The sequence below is a fragment of the Aulonocara stuartgranti genome, assembly GCF_965226115.1.
Source record: "Aulonocara stuartgranti genome assembly, chromosome: 15".
Classification (NCBI taxonomy): domain Eukaryota; kingdom Metazoa; phylum Chordata; class Actinopteri; order Cichliformes; family Cichlidae; genus Aulonocara; species Aulonocara stuartgranti.
The window spans coordinates 21,906,739-21,926,168 of record NC_138951.1 but is presented as its reverse complement, the minus strand read 5'-3'; the positions used below and the strand labels follow the sequence as shown (position 1 = coordinate 21,926,168).

Sequence of the window (19,430 nt, the reverse complement as noted above, 5' to 3'; positions counted from 1 at the left end):
ATCTGAGTCACCTTACACGCTATGTGTGTCATTTACTGTTTACCTCGTGACGAAGGTGCGGTGCATCCACAACTATGTACTCTGAAGCACAATGATCCGAGTGAGATGCTACAGTATGACTTTAAACAGGCGCTTCATGCTTGAAAACCCTCCAATGTGGCTGAATTACATCAATTCTGCAAAGATGAGTCGGACAAAGTTCCCCCACGGTGCTCGAAAAGACTCTCAAATGCTTGATTGCAGTTGTTGCTGCTAAGGGTGGCCCAGCCAGTTAGTAGGCTTAGGCTCCCTTTTTCGCACAAGGCCATGTACGATTAGATTTTTCCCTCTTTAATAATAAACACCTACATTTAAAACATTTTTCTTACTTGTGTTATCTTTGTGTAATATTTAAACTTGATTGATGATCTCATTTCAGTGTGACAAAAAATAGGAAATCAGGAATGAGGCAAATCACTTTTTCACATCACCATATTTATTGTTATTCATTAGTAAATTACATTTTTAGTAAAAAGTAAAAGGTTAATAAGATAAAGTACAGAAAAGCAACAAGACAGGAAAGATTTGTATTTATTCTTTATGAGCATAATTATGATAATACATTCAGCAGAATTATTTCACACATATGTTTTATTTGTACTTGACGACTTGTTAGTGCCTTCAGCATGAGCATGCTCGACCTTGTCTACTTGTGTAAGTGTCACTAGAATGATGACAAAAATGAATGCAATGATGAGTGCTACAATCAGTAGATGGTTCTTTATCCCTAAAATGAAGAAAAACAAAGATTATTAAAGGTGGTATTTTTTAATATTATATATAAAATACAAAACATAATGCAAATGGCAGAAACTGCAATTAAAATAATAATAATAATAATAATAATAATAATAATAATAATAATAATAATAATAATAATAATATCAAAGTTTCTATTTTCATGGGCCCATCTAAATCATTGAACTCAGGTGCTCCAATCACGTTCTTAACCTCTGATTTATCGAGTCAAGCACCCAGCCATGCAGACTGCTTCTACAAACATTTATGAAAGACCGAAAGACCAGGTCGCTCTCAGGAGCTCAGTAAATTTCAGTGTGGTACCATGATAGGATGCCACTGGTGCAACAAATTCAGTTGTGAAATTTTCTCATTATTAATGAATTAACAAAGTGGAAGTGATTGGGAACGACAGCAATTTAGCAGCAAAGATAAAGGCCACGTAAAGTCAGAGATTGCTGTCAACATCAGTGTCTGACTTCACAAATGTGCTTCTGGATTAATGGTCAAAAAATCCCATAAACACACTTCTAAACCTTGTACAATGTCTAGTTAAAGCTATTGAAGCTATGAAGCAATTGTATTTGAAAAGGTTGGGTCAATATCATATTTAATGGATTAAGAATGGGATGGGAATCAAGTTCATATGTGGGTCTTTGGCCCAGTGTTTTGAATTTATGAGGTTACGGTTCCTCGTGTTTTGAGAACCTCTGGTTTTTAGGTCTGGCTTCTTTGTAACTTTAGCTGGTTGCTATTTTCCTTGGTAATCTATAGTATTCTCTGTTCTTTTTATTCTTTAATATTCTACTTCATGTTCCTAGGTTATGATCAAGTTTAATCTGTGTGCTTTGGTAATGCAATAGCTATCATGTTTTATGATCCCTTTCTGTCTCCACAGTCATGTCTGGTCTGTTCAGTTGTGTTCCAAACGTGTGTCCATTCTGCCCTAATGTCCTCCTGTGTATCTAAACCCTCAGTTTGCATCTGTTCTGTGTAACTTTTGAGGTACTTTTCAGCTAATTTCACAGGTGGGATAACTACATACATTGTCATTTTAATCTGAATGTAAAACTGGGGCAAAAAAAAGCTGTAATTGGAAATTCATGGTTGTAGTCACACTTACAATTGACTATCCTGGTCAGCAAGTCAGAGCCCTAAAAAGGAAGAAGAAAAATTAGAATACAAATAACAAATTAACTGGAGCATTTGTAACAAACTGCAATGTTTGAATCATACCTACCTACCCACTACTTTATTCAAAACATCAATATTAGATAAGTTTTTTTTAGTCAGTACCTGAGTCTCCAAACTGAGAACTCCAAAATGATTCTTGATTTCAGCCCACATGTTGTCATTGAGACTGCAGTTAAGGAGGGTGCCATCATAAAAGAGACAATCCACAGTGAGGCAGACATCTGGGTTGTAGACCTGTCTGCTGCTTTTGGCTACAACACGACGAGTATCATGAGTGTGGTGCATCACCACCAGAATCACTGGTTTACCCACTATAAGGACAGAGACAGTGGGATCAGATGGTTCAAGAAAAGTGAAAAAACATTTAAGTTAGTTAAGTTACTAGATATTGAGCTGAGGCTGTAAGACATTAAAACTTTTCTTCATAACCCTTTACATTATTTCATCCATCCATTATTTTCCATCTACTTGTTCAACTGAATATCACACAGGAGCTTCCCATCTGACACACAAGAGAAAAAGACAACTAATGTAAGTAGGTCACATACAGGTAAATTACAACTTCTTACCATGACATTTCTCGTGATACCAATTTAACATTCATGGATTTAAATTACTTCCCTTTACTTGTGATGACAAAAGAAAACTAGTGTGATTTAACATTTCGTACGAGGTTTGTTGTTGAGAGCCTCTGTGATGTCTGTTCCAACTCGTGAAGCAATAGGACAAAAACCTAGAAGGTAGTCACAATCTTCAGGAGAGTCCACCTCAGTGTGGCCGATGTCTTTGAGTTTTTGAACAATTTGAGAATGAGCTCCATTTGTTCTTCCCGCCTTCCAGACATAGAATTTTTTCCACAAAACTAAAGATGAAAGAAAAAGAAATTTAAGTACATTATTCACCTGTAACATCATTTTGTACTACTTGAGCCAGATGAAGGTGAAAGAAATAACAAAATGATATCATCTATCAGTGGCTTTTTACATGGACTATTAAGGGTGCTGATTAGGATCTCCCCAAATGTGCTGAAACTACTGGAGTAATCACAAAGCAGTGACTCAGCTGCAGTGCTTTCATTTTAATAGGGTAGTGTAAATGACCACGGCAGACCCGGTGACATTAACATGCTCTGTTACCTTTATTGACACACAGAGCTGCAGCTCTCCCGCTGCCAGCTCAACATAACCAACAACAACACCACCACAGGACCCAGTGCTATGCTTAAGTCGGTGGGGCATGATTGCGGATGTCGTGCAGGTGCGTCCACCTTCCCTGCACGGCACCGCAGGCCACACCCAGCCACAGGTGGTTTAGTTATAACAGAAAATGAAAGTGAATTAAAACAAGGTGTGTCTTCTTCTTCTTTATTTATTTTGATTTTTGTTTGGTTATTAAAGCTCTTCATAATTATCATGGTAGAAGTATCAATAAATGATGTTTTATAATCACCAAATGCAGTTTAATGAATTTAACAAATACAGTCTTGAAAAATCTACTTGTTTTCTCACCTTGTTCCTGTTCCATGTCTCTAAGAAGGATCAAGAAACAGAAAGGAGCATTTTTCAGCATAATTATCCACAGACAAGGTGAATGTACATCACAAGCTCTCTTTAGTGGCAGCTGCCCTACAAAAGCTATCACTGGTATAGATGTCTGAAAAAAAAACCCAAGAGATACTAATCTGTATTATTATTCAGTTCAGTTCAGTGAGAAGATGAGAAAACCTAAATGTGCCACTGAATGATGCAGGAAACCCAACTCCTCCTTCTAAAGCACAAGTGCGCACTGCAAAAGTTCCACAGCCTTACTATCTGCACAGCAGACACAGAAAAAACAACAAAGTCCAGTATGATAACAGGAGCACCTCAATGTCAACCATATAGATGCAATTTAATATTTAACACTAAATCAACTGTGACTGCATAATTTCCTCAATAAAGTACTTTGATTGTAATTTATCGGTAATCTGCATTATTACATTGCATGGCAGAGAATAAGTAGTTCACAGCATCATGGGGTGAAAAAAGAAAGTAAAAGGTTACTTACAAAAGAGCTTGATAATTTCTTTCAATCTCTGGCATATCTTTCCTCAGGCTGCAGTAGAATGAAATGCAGTGTAAATGAAAGTCATGGTCACTGCAAAACTTTCACTTTCACATGTGCAGACAGCCACCCACTCATCCATCCACTTATCTGTTTTTTTCCTGCTTTTAGATGCTGAGCACTGGGAAATCTCCCAAACAGAAATATTTTCAGAACACTAAAGATGAAAAGGCTTCATTTAAAAAGGGTCAATTGGAGCATAATATTGCATCATATCACAGTACTTGAGTCAGATGATTTCATTTGATATTAGTGCCTTTTTTAAGTGAGCTACAAAGTGCCTTGGATACTAGGACCCAAAATTAGCTAAAATCACAGAAATAATGACGAAGGACTGTGATGGAGTGATTTTGACAAAAGTTGTCATTGTTGTGCTTAAAACTGTAAACCTTGTCCTAATCTGCATGTTCAGCTATTTTTCTGCCCCTCCCCGACATCTAGGATGGTGGGGGATGGTAATAGCTATAGTGTTTAACTGCAGGCACATTGCATGTAAAGGTTCTGGTTTCTTTATTTAGAAGGAATGTTTACTTCCTGCCATTTATGGGCTCACCTGTGCTTGTATATGGTGGACCATTAAAGGGGTTAAGCGATATATGGGGGGTGAGGGAAGGTGACCCTTTTATGACTATAGATGTTGTTAAACGGCTGTAACCACATATGACTAGCAGGAAGTCATGTATACAGAGTCACGTACACACACATGCACTCACATGCTCATACGTGCATACAGTCACACACACAGTGCCTTAACTTAGTGGTTCCCAAACTTTTTTTGCTGGGCCCCCCTTTGTTCTACAAGAAAAATATTGCCGCCCCCCCCCCCCCCCCTCTCTCGCACACGCGCTAACACATCCTCCAACCACACACACCCATATTTTGCTCCATTGCGGTTTATTTCACACCTCAAACATTTAGTAAACAATTTAGCAAATACAAGTAATTCGCAGGTAGTAAGAAAATAAACTACTAACTCTTTTACGCTACGTCCGCAGCTGTTTCGTCCACACGTATGAGTTCATCACGCAACCTTAAAGGTATGTGCCTTTTTCCACGTCACGCTGTGCGCCACGTTATTGTTTACAGGAGATGAATTGCAGAATGGCAGATAGTCAGATTAACAGTATTTTGTCTCTATCTTCAGGTTTTACACGCTTACATATAAACAAGCAGTTACTGTCCCTCCATTTAGAAAGGCAGAGGCGTCACGGTGTGATTATTTTACATGTAGTTTTTTTTCCTGTGTAATAACATTGTTATCAATACATTTTTCAAAAAATGCCTCTCTGTGCAAAATGGGTTTAAAAACATAAACAACTGTGGGATGCTGTTTGTCCGTGATTTGAACCGAGGGAGCAAATCGTGGCAGGATCAGCCTGATATTATTTGTATCCCACTGTAACTTTACTGTATAAAGAGCTAACATCTATAAAATGTCAGGAGTAGCTATTTATTACAACAAGTGTTTGTGAACTAAAAATCAAGAATGTGGGATACTGTTTGTCCGTTTTTTGAAGAGCCCAGCGCTGCTCTCGACGCAGGGAAAACCAATTCTGCAGTGGAGACCTACCTCGGCACTTGTGCAGGTGAAGCCAAAGGGAAGATTTGCTTCACCATATTTTCTAGTCTTTGGCTTAGAATGAAGTTGGTTTGGAAACATATTCAGCTATGCTTCATCTCCTGCTTTGCTTGTGTGGGCGCCCCATGCAAGCAGTGTCCAAGCGTTGTTTTGTTTTTTCCCTTTTCATGCCGCGCCCCCCCTGCAATGGCTCCCCCCCCCCCCCCCCCCCCCCCCCAGGGGGCGGGCCCCACACTTTGGGAAGTGTCTCCCTTAACTCTTAGGAGAAACCTTATGGGTTTTACAATGGGGTGTTTCTGTAACTGATATCTCTGAATAAAAGGCTGCGAGGGGACACTGTATTTTTTTAAGTTGGCTGAGATCAGGTGGGGAGTTTGTAGCTCCAAGATCCTGACCAGACCGGCTTCTCTTGCAAGTTAAAATGGACTGAGCTCTGAGTGTCTTGCTTTGTTCACGGGGATAAGTCTCTGAGTCACCGAGGCCAGCGAGTGCAGACCTAACAGACTGACTCTATCGAAGTACTTTCACTTTATATGTTAAGTTTCACTTATTAAAGAAAATGAAATTGAGGCAAAACAGAGTGTCTTTTCCCCTTCTTTCTCTGCATATATTTTAATCCCCACTTTTAACAGTAGAATATCAGAATCAGAATCAGAATCGTGTTTATTGGCCAAGTATATGTGCAGACACATACAGGGAATTTGGTTCCGGTAGATGGAACACACACACACACACACACACACACACACACACACACACACGTGTCTATATATACACATTACACATACATACACAAAGCTGTGTAAACCAACTATAAATAACAAATCTAAACTTATATACATAAAATACAGAAATGAATGAGGTGGAATGAATACTGCAAAATGTACATAAGGTGCAGCTGCAGTCTGGCAGTGGGAGCAGTGTGACAGGTCAACTGTTAAGAAGGGAGATGGCGAGGGGAAAGAAACTGTTCCTGTGTCGGGTGGTCCTGGTCTGCAGGCTTCTGTACCGTCTGCCAGAGGGCAGCAGATCAAAAAGTCTGTGTGCAGGGTGTGAGGGGTCTGTGATGATTTTCCCTGCCCGTTTCCTGGTTCTTGAGAGGTACAGATCCTGGATGGAGGGCAGGGGGGTGCCGATGATCCTTTCTGCTGCCCGTACAGTCTGCTGCAGTCTGCTCCTGTCCTGTTTAGTGGCTGCTCCATACCAGACTGTGATGGAGGAGCACAGGACAGACTCAATGACCGCAGTGTAGAACTGGATCAGCAGCTCCTGTGGAAGACTGTACTTCCCCAGTTGTCTCAGGAAGTACATCCTCTGCTGGGTCTTTTTGAGGATGGCGTTGATGTTGGTCTCCCACTTCAGGTCCTGGGAGATGGTTGTACCCAGGAACTTGAAGGTCTTCACAGTTGACACAGGGCTGTCTGATATGGTGAGGGGGAGCAGAGTTGAGGGATGTCTCCTGAAGTCCACTGTCATCTCTACAGTCTTAAGAGTGTTCAGCTCCAGATTGTGCTGACTGCACCAGAGTACCAGCCGCTCAACTTCCTGCCGGTATGCAGACTCATCACCATCTTGAATGAGGCCAATGACGGTGGTGTCATCTGCAAACTTTAGGAGTTTGACAGCCGAGTTCTTGGAGGTGCAGTCGTTAGTGTAGAGGGAGAACAGTAGTGGTGAGAGGACACATCCTTGGGGGGCACCAATACTGAGGGACCGGGTTTCAGAGGTGATCTCCCCCAGCCTCACTTGTTGCTTTCTGTCTGTCAGGAAGCTGGTGATCCACTGACAGGTAGCTGGTGACACGCTGAGCTAGGAGAGTTTGGAGGAAAGAAGTTCAGGCACAATGGTGTTAAAAGCCGAACTAAAGTCCACAAACAGGACCCTGGCATAAGTTCCCGGGCGGTCAAGGTGTTGCAGGATGTAATGCAGCCCCATGTTCACTGCATCATCCACCGACCTGTTTGCCCGGTAAGCAAACTGCAGAGGGTCCAGCTGGTGGCCTGTAATGTCTTTCAGATGGGAAATATTACAGTGTCTCTCATATTTCTACATCATCAGCATTACTGATGAGACACAAGCTCCAGTTATACAAACTTATGAATGATTCATTATTTACTCTATAAGGTACCAAGCTTTAACCAACATTTAAAATAAATAACAGACTGAAATTCTATTTGTCATTTTATTCTCAAATAATAGAGTGATAAAAGTATCTGATTTGGTTATTAAAACACTAAAACCATATAGAGAGACTGTATTGATCTGACCATAATGGAAAAACCCATACTGGGTGTCATCTATCTAACCAACGTAAGATACAAAAACCTTTATAGAGTGAATATCATAAATGTATCTGTGACTCTGGTCTGTAAGTTAAAGTTTACTTATACGATTAGAACAATTGTTAGAAATAAATACAGATCGGATACACAAATCTGAAGGATTTATATTTATTTTTCACAATATACGTAATCACAATCATATGTAACACAATCAGCACAAAGCAGTATTATTTACATGGAATTTTGTTTCTGTTTAAAATTTCACGAGTCCTATTCTGTCAGTGTCCATGAGCGGTTGTGGACTCGTTTTATATTATGCATGTTTGCTGCACTCTGCTGCTGTTTTTGTCTTCTCCATGCTTGTGTATATATAGGCAAGTGGGTGTGTGTATGGGTGTGGATGAGCACTGGGGATCAGGCAGGCCTGGTAGGTGTGTCCCGTCTGGAAGCTGGCCACACCTGAAGCGGACGAATACACACACCTGCAGCTAATGAAGCCTTGTCAGGGGAGCTACTTGAGAGTGTGGCTGAGCGCTCCTCAGCGCGGGATAATTGTGTGAGATGCTACGTTAGTCTTAAAGCTCAGTAAAGTTAGTATGTGTATGCACGCAGCTGTATTGTGTCTTAACGGCTGCTTCTGTTTCCCCAGGAGACGTGTAGAACACCAGACAGCAGCCAGGACGGGGAGTGCTGAGACACCGGAGCGGAGAGCACAAAGACTTTTCGGGGAAGACACGACACGGAAGTAAAGGGAAAGCACGGAGATTTATTATCATTTATCGCACTGTAAATAAACGCACCGTTTGCAGTGCGTTTTATTTCCCCCCACATCCCCACGGTTTGCCAGGGCAAACCGTGACATATTCACGCTCATGTCTCCTCACTTAGACTCACATTTGTACATGAACCTTGATGGAAAAAAAAACAAAACAAAAAAACAAACAAACAGTTGTTTGTTGTTCTCATTAAACTCTGCAATACAGATTATGACCACTGGGAGGCAGTGTTGTTTAAAAAAATGAAGTCAGTCCAAAGCACAGGCTTCACATGACACTAAGCGTTGAAGTGGGAAAAAATGCAAGATTCCCCACCCAACAACTCAACTATATTTATACTGAAGAGAGGCTAGTGACATAAAATGTATTTCCAAAATTAGCTGCTCAGTTAAAGATGAGCTGCCATGATGTAACTGACTGGTTAACGATGTGTTATGTTAAAGTCTAAATGTGTGCAGTATCAAACAACCACCATCAAACAACGTCCATCGTGTCTCACTGTTTGGAAGTGAGAGTTGATGGACAAGAGCTGGCTCTGAATGAGAAACACATGCTCATATGATATCGAGTTGTTAATCATACAATAGGCCAGTCGTAAAGCATGCTTTGCTTTGTGTCTCTAAGGCAATGATTAAGCTCAGCTGACACCATAAACAAGTGCTCTTTTACTCATTTAAAGTCGGCCTAAAGTTTGTTAGGCCAACATAAAAGTTTTGGGTCTCCACTGAGAGTCACAAAGATTTAACAGGCTGTTAACAGAGATCCTCACCATCGGACTAACCCAAATATGCTCTTCCACTTTGTGATTGTGTATGCAAATGTTTTTGTACACACAGGCATTTTAAAATATTTTAATAACATCAACACTGATTAGTAAATCAAAAATATACAACTCAACAAATAAATATTTTTGCAATATTTTAAATTGAGTCACCTCACACGCTATGTGTCATTTACTGTTTACCTCATGATGAAGGTGTGGAGCATCCATGTCTATGTACTCTGGCTGTGGGGAAGGAGTCCAAAACAAGTCAATGAAGCTCATTTCTGTACGACGACAGCCATATTGAAGGGACTTGTTGAGGATAACGTTATTAATGACTCATGCACTTTAGAATTCAGTCAAACTGTTTATCAGAGGGAAAGTGTGATTTTTAGGACACTTGAACCTAAGATTAGCTGGCATATTATTAGTTTATCACCACCTGTTGTTTAGTCGCACAAATCACCCTTGTCAGCTCTCTGGAGACTTTTAATTGTGACAATAACGGGAATAAATAAGCATCTTGGAGCATGCTTTGGTGTGTTCGAGCCCTAACTTCAGTTCAGGAGATTAAGTTCGAGGTGAGAAGAAAAAGGGGAAAGAGAGCATCAGTGGTGGAGTAGATGAAGAAAAGGAGGAGAAAATGATGGGAAAGAGAATCATCATCATCATTTATTTATTTATATAGCACCTGGTAGACCAAAGTGCTGTACAATACTAATATGCACATAGTAATAAAACCAGACATAGCAATAAAAATAAAAAAATAAAAAAAATCAGTTACCCACAGAGTTAAAAGCCAGGGAATAAAAATAGGTTTTTAATAAAGACTTAAAAACTGTCACTGATGTAGCCTGTCTAATATGGAGAGGAAGGTTATTCCAAAGCATCGGCGCTGCAACAGAGAACGCTCGGTCTCCTCTAAGCGTGACAAAGTGCCCTGCCCAACCCCTATTAAAAGAGAATTGCAATAATCTAAACATGAGGTAATAAAGGCATGAATAACACTTTCCAGGTCACGCTTGGAAAGAAAGGGCTTAACCTTTGATAAACGTCTGAGGTGATAAAATGCTGATTTTACCACCCCGTTTACATGGTCATCAAAGGTGAGTGCAGAATCAATTTTAACTCCGAGATTTGTGATCGAACTCTTTAGTTGGGAAGTCAAAGCTGCAAGATCAACATCCGGAGTATGAGAAGAACGATTTGGGCCAAATAAAATTGCTTCTGTCTTCCGATCATTAAAATTTAAAAAGTTTTTTTGCCATCCATGCTTTGACATCAGTAAGGCCGTCAAGCAGAGGTCCAGTTGGGAGACTATCAGAATGACTAAAAGGTAAGTAGAGCTGGCAATCATCTGCATATAGATGGAATGGCACTTTATGTTTCCGGAAAATCGCACCAAGAGGAAAAAGGTACAAGGAAAACAATAATGGCCCAAGAATAGATCCCTGTGGCACGCCCCAAAGCAGAGGGGCCACAGAGGATGAAGCCGACCCCAACTTAACACAAAAGGTCCTATTTAAGAGATAGGACTTTAACCACAAAAGTGCCGAACCAGAAATTCCCACACAGTGCTGTAAGCGGGAGATCATAATAAGTAAAGACCATTAGAAATAGATGATGGAAACTACAAGTGTGTAAATTCTAAATGCTCATATATAGTTTAAAAAAGCTGATTTTCAATTAAAACTAAGTTTTAATCCACACTTAACAGCAGCTTTTTAGCTTCATATTTCAAAGACCTTTTGCAGCCAGAGGCTGTCCCCTCTCAGCTGGTCATTAGGAAAAGTGAAGGTTTAACTAATCTTTCAGACCCTCTATGCATTTTACTAACTTGTATGGACACAACATATAATATGGATACAATTTTCTCATGCAGTTCTATTTTGGTACATTTTTATTATCTCTAGTCATTAAATGATATGATAATGTTTCGAACTGAGTGTGTGGTGTTTTTTCCACGCTGTTTTGACTCCACGGTGTCCGCCCCTTCAGAGTCGAGCTCGGTCCACACCTGCCTCCCTCACCTGTTTATCGCTGGCAATCAGCAGGAGGGATATTTCAGATCAGCGTCTCCCCCAATTATTTCCCAGTTCATCAGCTACACTATGGTGGTATCAGGCCTCTTAGAAATTCCTTGTTTCTTGTGTTCATTATTTGTACTTACCTTGTTATCTTCTCATTCCACACAGCCACAATATGATTCCACGCTACCTTCTGCTACTTACCTCTTTCACATGCTGGTCACCTTATGAAGATCTCCTCAGATTTTGGGATCACATTTTCTCTGGACTCACTAACACTCACCGTGGTCGCCTGCCTGTCCTCCTGCCTGCCGGCTCATCCACAACACTGGAACTCAGGTTGCAGGAGAACCTGCTCCTCTTGAGCTTCTTGCCTCCCCTCACAAGTAAGCTACAGCACTAAAGTATTATTCCTTTCCTTTCCTAGCCCACTCAGACCATTAACTGACTTCTCCCTCAGTTTCAGTACCTTCCCCTCCTGAGACTCGTACTCCCCCTTTTCACGGCCAATCCCTGTGTTCACTCACGTTTCACCATTGAAATTCTGTGTTCCTGAAATAAACCACTGAAAACGTATTTTTGCTCCACATTGTGTTTTGCATTTGGGTCCAAACTTTGTACCGGCCACCTGGCCGTAACAGATAACTTATGTAAATTGTGGAGCTTGATTACTCCAGTAGTTTCAGCACATTTGGGGAGATCCTAATCAGCACCCTTAATAGTCCATGTAAAAAGCCACTGATAGATGATATCATTTTGTTATTTCTTTCACCTCCATCTGGCTCAAGTAGTACAAAATGATGTTACAGGTGAATAATGTACTTAAATTTCTTTTTCTTTCATCTTTAGTTTTGTGGAAAAAATTCTATGTCTGGAAGGCGGGAAGAACAAATGGAGCTCATTCTCAAATTGTTCAAAAACTCAAAGACATCGGCCACACTGAGGTGGACTCTCCTGAAGATTGTGACTACCTTCTAGGTTTTTGTCCTGTTGTTTCACGAGTTGGAACAGACATCATGGAACACAACTGAACAGACCAGACAGGACTGTGGAGACAGAAAGGGACCATAAAACATGATAAATATTGCATTATCAAAGCACATAGATTAAACTTGATCATATGTCGAACTCCAGGCCTTGAGGGCCGATATCCTGCAGCTTTTAGATGTGTCTTTGATCCAGCACAGCTGATTTAAATGGTTATATTACCTCCTCAACATGTCTTGAAGTTCTCCAGAAACCTGGAGAACTTCATTTGATCATCAATTGAAATCATTTGATTAAGGTGTGACCCAGGGTGATATCTAAAACCTGCAGGACACTGGAGTTCGACACCCCTGATCTAGGAATATGAAGTAGAATATAAACAGAAACAAATGAACAGAGAATGCAATAGATAACAAAGCAAAATAGCAACCAGCTAAAATTACAAAGAAGCCAGACCTAAAAACCAGAGGTCCTCAAAACACAAGGAACCGTAACCTCATAAATTCAAAACACTGGCCAAAGACCCACATATGAGCTTGAGTCCCATTCCATTCTTAATCCATAGGATTCAATATGATATTGACCCAACCTTTGCAAATATAATTGCTTCATAGCTTCAATAGATTTAAATGGACATTGTACAAGGTTTAGGAGTGTGTTTATGGGAATTTTTGACCTTTAATCCAGAAGTACATTTGTGAGGTCAAACACTGCTGTTTGATGAGAAGGCCTGACTCCCAGTCTGCACTCTACAGGTGTTCTATTAGGTTGAGGTCAAGACTGTGTAGGTCAGTCAATTTCTTCCACACCAAATTTGCTCATCCATGCCTTTATGGTCCCTGTTATGTGCACTGGTGCAGAGTTATGTTGGAAGAGATTGAAGCCATCACTAAACTGTTTCCACAAATTTCAGAGCATAAAATTGCCCAAAGATTCTATCAAACAACCCTGCTATTAGGCTGATGATTAAACTGTGACCTGATTATTTATCATCATATCGACAGACGTGTTCATTTTGGTGTTTTGCACATATATAAATTGTGTTTCTTTTATTGTGATCAGCTAATTTGGATTTTTGCAAAACAAATGTATTTCACCTATTTTAACTATTGCAAATCCATCAATAAAGCTGAATGTGAATGAGTGGATTCCCATTCATTTCCTATGGTTGACCGGGAACACCACAGATGTAACACGGATGATTAAAACTCTCATAATTCAATGAAAGAGGTGATCATCACTTTTATATGTTCAAGTGCATAGTGCGGAGGATGTCATAAGGCCTTGAGGCAATCAGATGTAAAACACAATATTTATGAGTGTTTTAAGTTGTAAATCGTCAGATTTCACCCGAACACGAAAGGAAGGTTTTAATGACAAATAATGTTTTCTTATAGTCATTTGGTGATGATGATGGTGGCGACACTGTGACTTACATCACCGTGAAAGCTTCCTCCTCTACCTCTGAAGTTTCCACTGATCCCGGTGACCACAGATGTAACATTATCTACAGCTACTTTGAGTACCATTGATATTCATTTAGTCTTCTTCTCCAATCGATCTTTCTGAGTTAACTTCAGTAATTACTTCCTCCAAACCATCAACGTGTCTTTTAGACCCCATTCATACAAGACTACTCAAAGAAGTCCTGCCATTAATTATTGCTTCAATCTTAAATATGATCAAACTATCTCTAATAATCGGCTATGTACCACAGGCCTTCAAGCTGGCAGTAGTTAAACCATTGCTTAAAAAGCCATCTGTAGACCCAACGGTCTTAGCTAATTATAGGCCAATCTCTAACCTTCCTTATATATAAAAAATTCTTGAAAGAGTAGTTGACAAACAGCTAACAGATCATCTGCAGAGGAATGGCTTATTTGAAGAGTTTCAGTCAGGTTTCAGAGCTCATCACAGCACAGAAACAGCTTTAGTGAAGGTTACAAACGACCTTCTTATGGCCTCTGACAGTGAACTCATCTCTGTGCTTGTCCTGCTAGACCTCAGTGCAGCGTTGATACTGTTGACCATAATATTCTATTAAAACAATTAAAGCATTACAGGTGCTGCCTTGCAGTGGTTTATATCACATTTATCTAATAGACTCAAATTTGCTCATGTAAAAGCAGAGTCCTCTTCACACAGTTCAACAGGGTTCAGTGCTATAGGACCAATTCTGTTTACATTACACATGCTTCCCTTAGGCAGTGTTGTAACATCGTAGACTAATGTGCCTGTATTAATTTATCTCCATATTATTGTGTGACGTTGCACTGGGTTTGGAGTGGTTGTATGTGTGTCACGTTTCTGCTGAGCCATTGGCTGTAATGGGGTTGGACTAATTAGAGGCAGGTGTAACTGTTGTATTGTATACCTCAGCCTAAAGGCAGCTGAGTTGCAGAGGCTGGAGTGACCACTGGCTATCTACTTACAGGGCGGTGGGTCTCAGAGGACAACCGATAACCCTGTTGAAGTCAATGTGTGGAGTGCAACTGGCTTTGGGGCATAACTGGCTCTGGCATTGGACTGTGTGTTTTTACTTGATCCGCAAATGGGACACTGGACTGTTTAATCTTTTACCTTTTTGATTATTGTGTTAATAAATTACCTTTTATGGACTGTCATCTTTTTGCCCACGGCTGAGACGGTTGGTCAGACCTAGAATCTTTAAGTGTGTGTTACATATACATCGGGAAAATGCTTTGTTTTATTTTTCTTCCTTGCCCTTCTAGGTCTTTTTGCAACTAGTTGCTCCCTTCTCCTTCCTTCCTGTCTTCTTTCATCTGCCCCTTCAGGTGTCAGCCCAGTACATAATCTGCTTCTTTGTCTCCAACTGCTAAACCTCAGCTGTCCCTCAGATATACTCATTTCCAATCCTGTCCAAACTGGCCACACTCACGGAAAATCTTATTTCTGCCAGCTCCAGATTGGCTTCCTGCCTTTTTGTCAGTGATACTGTCCAAACCATATATCATGTTATTAACATTTTTTTTTTTTTGAAATTGCTATTCCTTGTTGTCCATTCCTGCCACTCACCTCCACCCGGCCTCCATTTTCTTCTTCACCTCTCTTGTGCTTTGAGTGGTTAACCCTGGATATTTAAACTAATACTACCTCTGCTCCATGCATCTTCATCCTTCAAAATATAGTTAACGCAGCTTAAGTAAAACTATTATGCAGAATCATATCATTGTGTTCCCGGATCACAATTATAGATTCATTAACATGTAAACCACTTTGTTGCTGCACCTGCAGTTAACTTTAATTGCATATGTGCATCTACAACCGCATTTCCAAAACATTTGATACACTGTGTAAAATGTAAATAAATAATGCAATGATTTGTACATTTCATAACATTTTATTTTACAAACATTTCTTGCCAACAATAACAAGAAAAAAATTTTTTATTAAAAAAAGACTTTGAAGCAGAGGAAAATGGGAGTAGACATAGCTGTACCCTATAAATTGGTCAGTGAGTATATAAAAGCTTCCTATAGACATCTCCTACTCAACATCTCCTTACAAATAAGAGTGCTGTGAGAGGGACCCGCCCCCAAGTCCCAGGCTTTTTCACTGCTGATGCCTTCATGGTCTGCTTGAAAACTTTGTCATTTGTAAACACTGAAACATATGCGAATGATACATTCACAAAGAATAATGAATCTGTACGAATGTAGCTTCTCTGATAAAAAAATAAAATAAAAAAAATAAGCAATGAAATGTTGCACTTGTGATTTACCTGTAACCCACTGCTGGATGTGTTCTTAAGAAAATGGACAGATCTGTGTCACAAGTTCCACTTTCTGTGTCCTTAAAGACAACTTCATAGAAGCTCCACAAGGCATCAGTGGTGTAGGTTTCAGAAATGATCAGTAGCTGACTTGCCGCTCCAAACAAACACCCCACCAGCTGATTTCTATTTTTCTCTTTTCCCTCGTCTGTAGTTAAGCGTTATTGTTCAGTGAGCTCATGCTGTGCTCGGTTGGAATTAAATGTTGTTCATCATGATTTACAACTGAGAAACACTGACAGAGAAAACTGATGCTTAGGATTCTGTAATTACTATATTTTTACATGGTGTGTTTGTATGAGCTAAATTCTTCTCTGCTTATCTAGACTGAATACAGTGGCTGGCAAAAGTATTCGTCCCCCTTGAACTTCTCCACATTTTGTCACATTACAGCCACAAACATGAATCAATTTTATTGGAATTCCACGTGAAAGACCAACACAAAGTGGTGTACATGTGAGAAGTGGAACGAAAATCATACATGATTCCAAACATTTTTTACAAATAAATAACTGCAAAGTGGGGTGTGTGTAATTATTCAGCCCCCTGAGTGAATACTTCGTAGAACCACTTTTTGCTGCAATTACAGCTGCCAGTCTTTTAGGGTATGTCTCTACCAGCTTTGCACATCTAGAGACTGAAATCCTTGCCCATTCTTCTTTGCAAAACAGCTCCAGCTCAGTCAGATTAGATGGACAGCATTTGTGAACATCAGTTTTCAGATCTTGCCACAGATTCTCGATTGGATTTAGATCTGGACTTTGACTGGGCCATTCTAACACATGGATATGTTTTATTTTGAACCATTCCATTGTTGCCCTGGCTTTATGTTTAGGGTCGTTGTCCTGCTGGAAGGTGAACCTCCGCCCCAGTCTCAAGTCTTTTGCAGACTCCAAGAGGTTTTCTTCCAAGATTGCCCTGTATTTGGCTCCATCCATCTTCCCATCAACTCTGACCAGCTTCCCTGTCCCTGCTGAAGAGACGCACCCCCAGAGCATGAGGTTGCCACCACCATATTTGACAGTGGGGATGGTGTGTTCAGAGTGATGTGCAGTGTTAGTTTTCCGCCACACATAGCGTTTTGCATTTTGGCCAAAAAGTTACATTTTGGTCTCATCTGACCAGAGCACCTTCTTCCACATGTTTGCTGTGTCCCCCACATGGCTTGTGGCAAACTGCAAACAGGACTTCTTGTGGTTTTCTGTTAACAATGGCTTTCTTCTTGCCACTCTTCCATAAAGGCCAACTTTGTGCAGTGCACGACTAATAGTTGTCCTATGGACAGATTCCTCCACCTGAGCTGTAGATCTCTGCAGCTCGTCCAGAGTCACCATGGGCCTCTTGGCTGCATTTCTGATCAGCACTCTTCATGTTCGGCCTGTGAGTTTGGGTGGACGGCCTTGTCTTGGTACTGTAGGTTTACAGTTGTGCCATACTCCTTCCATTTCTGAATGATCGCTTGAACAGTTCAAGGCTTGGGAAATCTTTTTGCAGCCTAAGCCTGCTTTAAATTTCTCAATAACTTTATCCCTGACCTGTCTGGTGTGTTCTTTGGACAACCTGTGAGGCCGTCACAGAGCAGCTGTATTTGTACTGACATTAGATTACACACATGTGCACTCTATTTAGTCATTAGCACTCATCAGGCAATGTCTATGGGCAACTGACTGCACTCGGACCAAAGGGGGCTGAATAATTACACACACCCCACTTTGCAGTTATTTATTTGTGAAAAATGTTTGGAATCATGTATGATATTCGTTCCACTTCTCAGGTGTACACCACTTTGTGTTGGTCTTTCACGTGAAACTCAAATAAAATTGAGTCATTGTGGCTGTAATGTGACAAAATGTGGGAAAGTTCAAGGGGGACGAATACTTTTGCAAGCCACTGTAATTTTATCAAATAAAAATAAGACTTGAAAGTAGTTTTAACTTTAAGGATCCAATTTTTGAAACTGAAGGTAAATTCTTCAGCCATCATAAAATAAATAAATAAAACAAACAAAAAACAAACAAAAAGAATTGTACTAGTGACGAAATAATAATAAAAACAATAAAGTGTCTCAGTAATGTGTCTGGGTCCCATCTGGTGAACATTGTCATGATTCCCCAAGTCTTCTAAATTGTAATGGAGGATTCCAGCCCCACTCATTTAGAGGATTATCCTTTATTTGGTGCTTTGATGACAGTGGAGAGCACTTTCCATAACATCAGTCCAAAATTAATATAATTTTTAACTCCTATGTCCAGGCATTGTCATCTTGGAAGGATTTAATTGGAGCTAAACCGTGACAGTAAAATATTAAAAACCAGATCTCATCTCTGAGTGGATTAGGTGTTACAAATTCCTTCAAATTGCTACCTTTAAGTAGGTACTGAAGCAGTTTGAATGAATAGCTATTTTATTAATGCTGAGTTGTAATGCCAAAATGAGAATATTTAGTCTGTAGCGTGACACTGAAATTCTGCATCAATAACAGATGATGGGGTTTACTCTTTAAAACTGGATCAAATTGTGGTTTAAGAGTAAGGCTGTATTGGCAATGAGGTGATTTCAGTTACTGTAGAAATGGGCCTCTGTTGAATGATTGTTGTGTACTTACTGAAAGTTTTTCTGATTGTGTATGCAATAGATCAGAATGATAACATGTCATTTGGTTTATTTCATATAGCTTTAGATCATCATCAATTAAAACGTGTCCCTTGCTTCAGTCTATATCAATTAATGTGGCTATTATTAACCCCCTGACTACTAAAGTCTGCATGTTTAACAATGACACATTTATTTCATATTATAATGCTGTCCACAGTCTAACTCTAATGTGGCAGTGATAAAATGTTGGTTCTCCTCATACTTACCTTACATTTCTTAACTGGATTATAAGCTGATTAATAAATGTATTTATTTATTAATGGTTCAGTGGTAAATAACTTTATTTGTAAGTGTGTGCAAGTGTGGAAAAAATAAGCTAAACAGAGATTTTCTCAGTCTGGCAATGTGTGCAATATATAAGCTTCATTTTAGGAGAGTCATTACTTTTTAATTCCTCATATAGGAATTATTGGTTTATTTTGCAACAAAACAATAAATTAAGTATAAAATACTAATGAGCAGAATGAAGTATAAGTTGAAGAAAAGCTAAAATG

The 19,430-nt window shown here is 39.8% G+C and overlaps 1 protein-coding gene and 1 long non-coding RNA gene across 5 annotated transcripts; one reads left to right on the top strand and one right to left on the bottom strand.

The window, feature by feature from the left end:
• Positions 1–453: 453 nt before the first annotated feature.
• On the bottom strand, positions 454–5,827 carry LOC309689713 (uncharacterized protein). 3 transcript variants are annotated; one of them, XM_082506333.1, is made up of 7 exons: positions 5,645–5,827; positions 4,018–4,065; positions 3,480–3,499; positions 2,642–2,833; positions 2,074–2,282; positions 1,901–1,931; positions 454–766 (listed from the first exon to the last, which is right to left on the bottom strand). In XM_082506333.1, exons 1-7 carry the CDS (start codon positions 5,689–5,691, stop codon positions 618–620), a joined length of 696 nt encoding a protein of 231 aa, XP_082362459.1. In that variant the 5' UTR covers positions 5,692–5,827; the 3' UTR covers positions 454–617. The 3 variants fall into 3 exon arrangements, with proteins under 3 accessions (XP_082362459.1, XP_082362460.1, XP_082362461.1); XM_082506334.1 differs by lacking the exon at positions 5,645–5,827 and adding an exon at positions 5,049–5,628; XM_082506335.1 differs by lacking the exon at positions 5,645–5,827 and having other exon boundaries at positions 3,480–3,497.
• Positions 4,923–13,653, top strand: LOC309689714. 2 transcript variants are annotated; one of them, XR_014271506.1, is made up of 6 exons: positions 4,923–5,111; positions 5,592–5,660; positions 7,421–7,621; positions 8,310–8,491; positions 8,585–11,887; positions 12,351–13,652. It is a non-coding gene; the product is annotated as an uncharacterized lncRNA (long non-coding RNA). The 2 variants fall into 2 exon arrangements; XR_014271505.1 differs by lacking the exon at positions 7,421–7,621 and having other exon boundaries at positions 12,351–13,653.
• Positions 13,654–19,430: the final 5,777 nt, after the last annotated feature.

Excerpts from the sequence above, each read along its gene's own strand:
- LOC309689713 (XM_082506333.1), bottom strand. The coding sequence starts at position 5,691 with ATGGTGAAGCAAATCTTCCCTTTGGCTTCACCTGCACAAGTGCCGAG. Across the intron at positions 4,066-5,644 it reads TCACCTGCACAAGTGCCGAG|CCTGAGGAAAGATATGCCAG; the intron begins GTAGGTCTCCAC and ends ATTCTACTGCAG. Across the intron at positions 2,834-3,479 it reads AGACATGGAACAGGAACAAG|TTTTGTGGAAAAAATTCTAT; the intron begins GTGAGAAAACAA and ends TTTCATCTTTAG.